The sequence below is a fragment of the Nothoprocta perdicaria genome, unplaced genomic scaffold (assembly GCF_003342845.1).
Source record: "Nothoprocta perdicaria isolate Ctin4 unplaced genomic scaffold, notPer1 scaffold_99, whole genome shotgun sequence".
In the NCBI taxonomy this organism is placed as follows: domain Eukaryota; kingdom Metazoa; phylum Chordata; class Aves; order Tinamiformes; family Tinamidae; genus Nothoprocta; species Nothoprocta perdicaria.
Window position 1 is genome coordinate 2,495,150 of NW_020456298.1, and position 6,409 is coordinate 2,501,558.

The following is a 6,409-nucleotide window of genomic DNA, read 5'->3' on the forward strand; positions in this document are numbered from 1 at the left end:
GGCCGGGAGCTCCGCGCCCGCCCCGCGCTTCCTGCCGCCGCCCGGCGGCTCCGGGCCCCGCGGCCCCCGGGGACGTGGCCGGCAGCAGGTCGAGCTGCCTGAGCGGGTGGTGAATCCGCCGTGGAAAAGTTTGGGGGTTGTGGGAAACGTGCGCGGAGCAAAGTCCCGCTGCCACGGAGGGGAGAAAAAGCTTAAAGGCTGAGCAGGATGAAATCCTGTGCGTGGGAGCAGTTGTGAATGCGCGAGACGGCTTCTCGTGGCACTCGTTTAGCACTGGGAAAGTTCACCCGCTTAGTGAACGCTGAGGCAGAAAAGAGAGTGGCTCAGGAACAGCGGGAACTCTCGTGCACTTGCTGGTTTTGCTTTCAGCCTTTGGCATGGACTAAAGGCACCTGAAAGAGCGAAGGGGTCACGTAGTTCAGGCCTAACRAATCCTTGGTCCCTCTGCTGGAGTTGATTCAGAAGCATCTAAAATGTTGGCAGTTGTGATATTGGAAAGCAGTTTAGCTAGAATCTGGAGGTTTGTGGCTTGCTGTTATATTGTGTTTTGGATGAGTGACCTGAACATAGAAACAGTGTTTATATGTAAATATGCAGAGCCCTCTCTTCTCCCTTCCCCTTCTGTCTTTCAAAGAGGCCAGATATGAAGCAATATGTTCCTCTTYGTTCAGCTGGGCATCCTTAAGCTGTCCAAAGGAAAAGTTTATTTGGGTTTCAGGTATTTTCTTGAAAAGACCTTTCCAGTGTGTCTTGAAGGTCATCGTGCACGGGTCGTTACGGCAAGGCGCAGTCACAGGGCTGCTCCCAAGAATACTGTTTATTTTATAAAGAGGCTTGACTCTGTGGTTTTAGTTGTAGCACAAGACAAAGATCTCCTGGCACTTACCTCTAGGGCCTTGCATAAGACATGACCAACATCTTCAGGGTGAGCCAGCTGTCGGGGTGCCCTCCTCATTTGCTGCTCTGTTTTAGTTTTGTTTCTGTGGAGGTCTCAAGACCGCGTGAGGAAGGAGAGCCGCAATCTGGCCATATGCTGCTCAGCTTGGTCTCTGCTCAGAGCTGAGATGCTATTAGTTTTAGTATCTGAGTGGCTTTCTCTAGCCAGAAGGGGYTGCTGTGCTTTGGCCTTCATGGCAAAGTCCATATCTGAAAGGGAGCAGCACTTAGAGCTGAATTGGTGGCCGCAATGTGCTAGTCACATTGTAGTCTGTGCGGGTGTAGATAATGGCAGAGGCTGCTATAATATATGCTTTTAAACATAACCTCAGCATACCTGCCTATTCGCTATTTTCATTATTGCTTCAGTTGCACACTTGCTTAAACTTAGCCGTTTAGTTCTGACCCCTGCCTATCTTAATCCTAGTGCAGCGTGAGGACAGCCTTGAAACGCTAATTTGAATTATGTGCCTTGATCATGCCACTAAATTGGGAGTTTATAGTATGGTTGTGATGCTGTAGTTCTCAGATTGAACAATATAAGCTAAAATGACTATACTATCCTGACAATATCACACTCTGCTAACTTTTCTGTTCATCTAAGATCTTAGTTGATTGTTTTGCTGTCCCATGCAGAGAGAACAGAAAGCCACCAGCTTCGCCTGTCATGCTCTCTTGGTGAGGACAGTGGCCACAGAGCCRGGGCTGTGGCCACAGACAATGTTCTGCTCTCGGGCCTGGCTCAACCGTGCGCCGCTGCTTTCRCTGGGCTGCTGGTGCTGCTGTGCTCTTGGTCGAGCACCTCAGCTAGTGAACCAGGCTGTCAGTCTTGTTTGTGCTCCTCCTGGCTTGTCCTGCAAAGGGATTTTTCCTTTTTGAAGGATAAGTTGGAAAAAATGACTTCCCCTATACTGTTAAAGAAAGGAAAGCTAGCCAAAATGTTCCTAGCAGATAGGTGGGAACATCCTCCCCCCCGCCCTGTAGCCAGGGAGCTCCTTCCATCAGCATACTTGATCCAGGAAAGGCATATGYCTGAACTTGTGGCTGTCAGGCATGGGCAAAGCGAGCACCTCTGAGGCGAGTATGTTATTTCTTTCTAAGCCATCCGCTACAGTTGGGGTCTGTTGGGGTCTGTAGGACCATACATCTAGTGCTGTTTCAGCACTGCTGCCAGATTGATGTAACCACTGAGAAAAGAACAGAATAGCACTAATAGGAACAAAAGGTTTATAAAAACAGTTGCAGGCTGATTTTGTACATCCAGGTTTCCTTGGACCCTGCCTGGGAGGTGGGAAAAGGTTTTCCTCTTTGCCAAAATAAGTAGGAGGAAATAGATGACAAACAACTTTGTTTCTGTAAAGCAGAGAAATCTAGCAAAGTTGGCTGTGAGGATGGGCAAGGAAAGAAGGGATAACTTTTTTTTTTTTTATCAGTCTCTCTAATTCTTGAGTACATGTAGGAAGAGTAATGTTTAGTGCTCATGTGAGAAGTAGGTGATGTAAAAAGAACACATTTAGGTTTAAACATATGTAATAAGAACTRAACAAAGTAACCATTATCTATGATGCCAATTTTTAAATATTCTGTAGAAGCTTTGTAAATTTTTGTACAGGTAGCATGATGAGAAGTTTCTCTGGAGGGGGGAAAAAAAAAGTCTGTTTTGAGAGTGTCTTCCTAATACGGAGTTCCAGTTGTTATTAGGATTAATCCTGTTATCAGGATTAAAATGTGGACTTTTCCTGAAGTTTCTCAAACCAGCATGTATAGCCAAGGAGTCCTAAATTAATGCAGGTATTTAAAACTTGTGAAGATACTTGTACATTCTTACCTGCATCTCCTAGGTACAGATTTGACTCAAGTGTGCCAAATGATTCTTAAAGTTATAGCTGTTTTATCAGAAATACACAACTTCATTGGGATCAGGCATGAGTAGTTTCATGTCTCTTTTGTCCATCTTCAGCTAGTTTGCTGACTTCTTCCAAATAGCAACTTTGAGGAAATCAGGTTGATCCCTTGTGAGCAAGGACACCCCATTCCTGATGGGCATAGCAGAGACCTTCATTACCCTCAGGCAGAGCTTTACCTAGGCTAGAGTCTGAATAAAAGTCTGTTTGGATGGAATATGTGGGTCCATGCTTTCTGAATTCTCATCTAGACAAAGTAGCAGTTCACAGTTTGAGGACTGATTTCGGATCATGCAGTACTTGTGTCTTAAAAATAAACCTTCATTAATGAATGTTTGTGTGCCTGTAGAAGACATAACACAAAGTTAGTATCTTGCTTATGACTTAGGCCTGTCTGTGGATAAGTTATAAAAGGCAAAGCACAAGGTTGAATCTGTGCAAATTATGTCTACTAATATAATACTGATAATCAGTCTGTTTTCATTTGTCCTAGATGAATGTGCGAGTAGGGTTGGGCTTGGTGCAACTTACACCAGTGTCTCGAATGTCCTGGGATCCTTTGCAGCCCTCTATTCTTTCAAGTGTTTTGAGATTATGTTACTCTAGAAGTTGTCAAGGACAGGTTGGCTTTCAAGGTTTGTTGAAAAAGGCCTTGGACATGGCAATGCTAATGAGAGCAATGCTTGAGCACTGAGAGTACTCAGATGTAGAACTGAACAGTGAAACTGCAAACTGGGCAGTCCACTTTAATATGATATTCTTCAAGCTAAATTCATTTTAAAAATGAAAGAAATTTTTGGTCTTAAAATCTGAATAAACAAGAGTGATGTGGCTTGAGCAGATGGTTGAATCAGTTGCTTTTGGTGAGGAAAGTATCCCAGAATTTGAGGAAAAGAAAACTAATCTGTGGGTCTTCGCTGCTGTAGCATGATGATGTTTGTTTATTTGTTTGTTTTTTTTTTCCTTCAGCAAAATTGTTCATATTATGCTGTTAAACATCCTTAAGAAATGCTGAGAGATGTTTGGAGTTTTCAAAAACTTTGATCAAGGGTATTTCCTCTGAGATTCCACCTCCCCACCCTTCTCCCCGCCCAGAACAGGTTGAATTAAATTCTGAGGATTTTTAATTTCACTTGGTCCTGAGAGCGTAGCTGTTAAAAGCTAAAGAGGTTAATTCTTGTTGAGGTAGAGAGAGAAAGAAATTAAAAATATCTGCAGTCCTGTGAGCTGACATTAGCCAGGCACATAACCTGTCTCTTGATCTGTCTTGAAGAGAGGAAGCTTACTTACGTGACAAGCAAAGTTTGTAAGGATTGCTTGTGTGCTATAAAATACATGAAAAATAACTATATTTAACTGTATTATATTGTAATTTATCAAGAAAACGCAGAATGGATTTTTATTACTTTGGTAGTTCTGCTAGAACTAGAGCTAGAAAGAAGGTTCCAAGATGGCATCTAGTGAGAGTGAAACTTTTAAATTGTTCCTATCAGCAGCRTTGAGGCAAATGGTGCATGTAACAGGTTGCTGCGGGAGCAATAAGAATAAAAGAGATGATTTTCCTTCAGGCATGTGCTTGCTGTTACCTGCTCCATGTCCCTGTGACACTCGTTCAGCGCTCTGTTCTCCCTGTTGCGCTCCGTGGCGCCCGTGTCCGTGCGGGGCTGGCGCTACCTTTGCCCAGGGCTGCGCCCTGTGAGGGCTGCGTGACCAGCGTGAATGGGGCTGTCACTGCTCCCGCTCGCTCCCGCTGGCCTGCCCATCTCCCTGAGGCCACGAGGAACCAGGGCTCCTCCGAGCTCCCTTTTCCCTAGGGCAGTGATTTTCATGGAACCCTTATAAACCTGAGCTCTCTGAGAACATTTTATCACTGTGACTAGTGCCAGATAAAATAATGGGTCAAAGTTATCTGGCAATGACCAGACAGATTGTCCTTTGGGAAGGCTGGATTAAAGAAAAGGAAACCTTTAAAAAGGCGAGAGACTCCAGGCAATGCATCCTATAGCTAGGAAGCTGCTCAGGATGTAAACAGTCCTGTAGRTGTTCTGAGCCGTCTGTTAACCTTTGAAAAACCTCAGGCCTCTGTTTCCCACCCTGTGTTCACATTGCAAGGCATGGCACTTAATTGCTTTACACTAATCTTAATCACCTAAGTTGCATAAAACTAGAAACTGTGCTAAGTGCCCCGRCTTCCTATTCCACCTGCATGAGTGTCTTGCACTCCACAGTGATGATAACGCTGCTGCGTTGCGACATAGGAACTGGTCGCACATCCGGGAGTGTTTGGAAACGCACGGCTGGCAGAAGCTCCAAGTTTTAGTGCMCTTGTCTGCTTAGGAGTCTAAACCGACCCTCGTACAGACTGTGATAGAGTTGCAGAATTTGCTTGTTTTGGGGAACAGCATCACTTCTGATGGTTATGACATTTTAAAAGAGAGCACGGCATTGAATGCAACCTCAGCTTTCTTTTTGAATAGAATCAAGTCATTTGAGGTGTCCTATGTCATTTCAGCAAACACTTCATCCCAGTAACCTGTGCCACTTTTTGATGCCCTGCAGAGAGGCCTGTGGCTTCTTGCTTTGTTTCTCAGGCTCTGAGGACTGACTGCTCTTCTGTGGGAGTCACAAACCTTTAGCCACTCGGAGCCATGGTGTATCTTCTTCTAGTGCCCTGAAATGTTTTCCATAATGTCTGTTTTATTCGGGCTTGATAAATTTCCTTGATGGTGATAAATACATTGTATATTGTTTTCAGAAAGGGAGACTGAAATTTAGAATAGGAAACAATGTTGAGCAGCTGATAGCTCTGGTGGTCACTGTTGCAGAAGAAAAAACTATCAGGAAAATGGCATAGGGACTAGTGTTCAGTTGAAGGGTCTTTTACGGATTTAAAAAAAAATATGGGAGTTTAATAGCTATAATGCAATATCTCTTAAATGAAATTGAACTGAGCTACTGTAACATAACGTTTATATAATCTGTAAGCTCTCAGAGCATGAGTAACATCCAGTTGTTATTTTATGCGTAGGTGGAAGGCTTAAATGCGGTAGCCGTTTATTTGACCTTCATCTACAATCTTGTGAGCTTACTCCTGTTTGTTWTTATGCATCTCAACTCTGGACATTAAAAGATGCAGAGAGAAGCATTCTTGTAACTCAGAACTTCATTAACCTGTGTAAGTGATTTGTGCAAAAGGATTCTAAAGCCAAGATGCTACCTGCATGTAATTAACTTTAAAAAAAATAAGTTTTAACACTCCCTTCAACTGCTTTTTAGTACCAACCTTGATTCCTTTTTTTTTTTTTTTTTTTTTCCTCATAGCTATATACATCTGTCAACTGAAACTTTGGCATGATGAGTCCAAATGCAGTGTTAAGACTAACTGCTTTTCAGTCAACAGATAGTATCATTACTTCAAAAATAAAGTTACTCTCATCACGTTCTGGATCTCGCTTGGCTGCTCATGTCTTGCYCCTCTTCTTGGCTTTCCTCCCTTCACCATTCTAAGGAGCCAAAYGAGCCAGGTCACAGCAGCTGGAAACCCCTCTTATGCTCATGGTCTCCTCCAG

General features: G+C 43.6%; 1 protein-coding gene across 1 annotated transcript in view; it reads left to right on the forward strand.

Annotated features, from left to right (window-relative positions):
- LOC112959368 (mitogen-activated protein kinase kinase kinase 21-like) overlaps window positions 1-5,694 on the forward strand; it is a 6,477-nt gene extending 783 nt beyond the window's left edge. Inside the window, exon 2 of the mRNA XM_026053386.1 lies at window positions 5,596-5,694. Within this exon, the coding sequence (XP_025909171.1) occupies window positions 5,596-5,694 (99 nt within the window). The remainder of the gene's footprint in view (window positions 1-5,595) is intronic.
- Window positions 5,695-6,409: the final 715 nt, after the last annotated feature.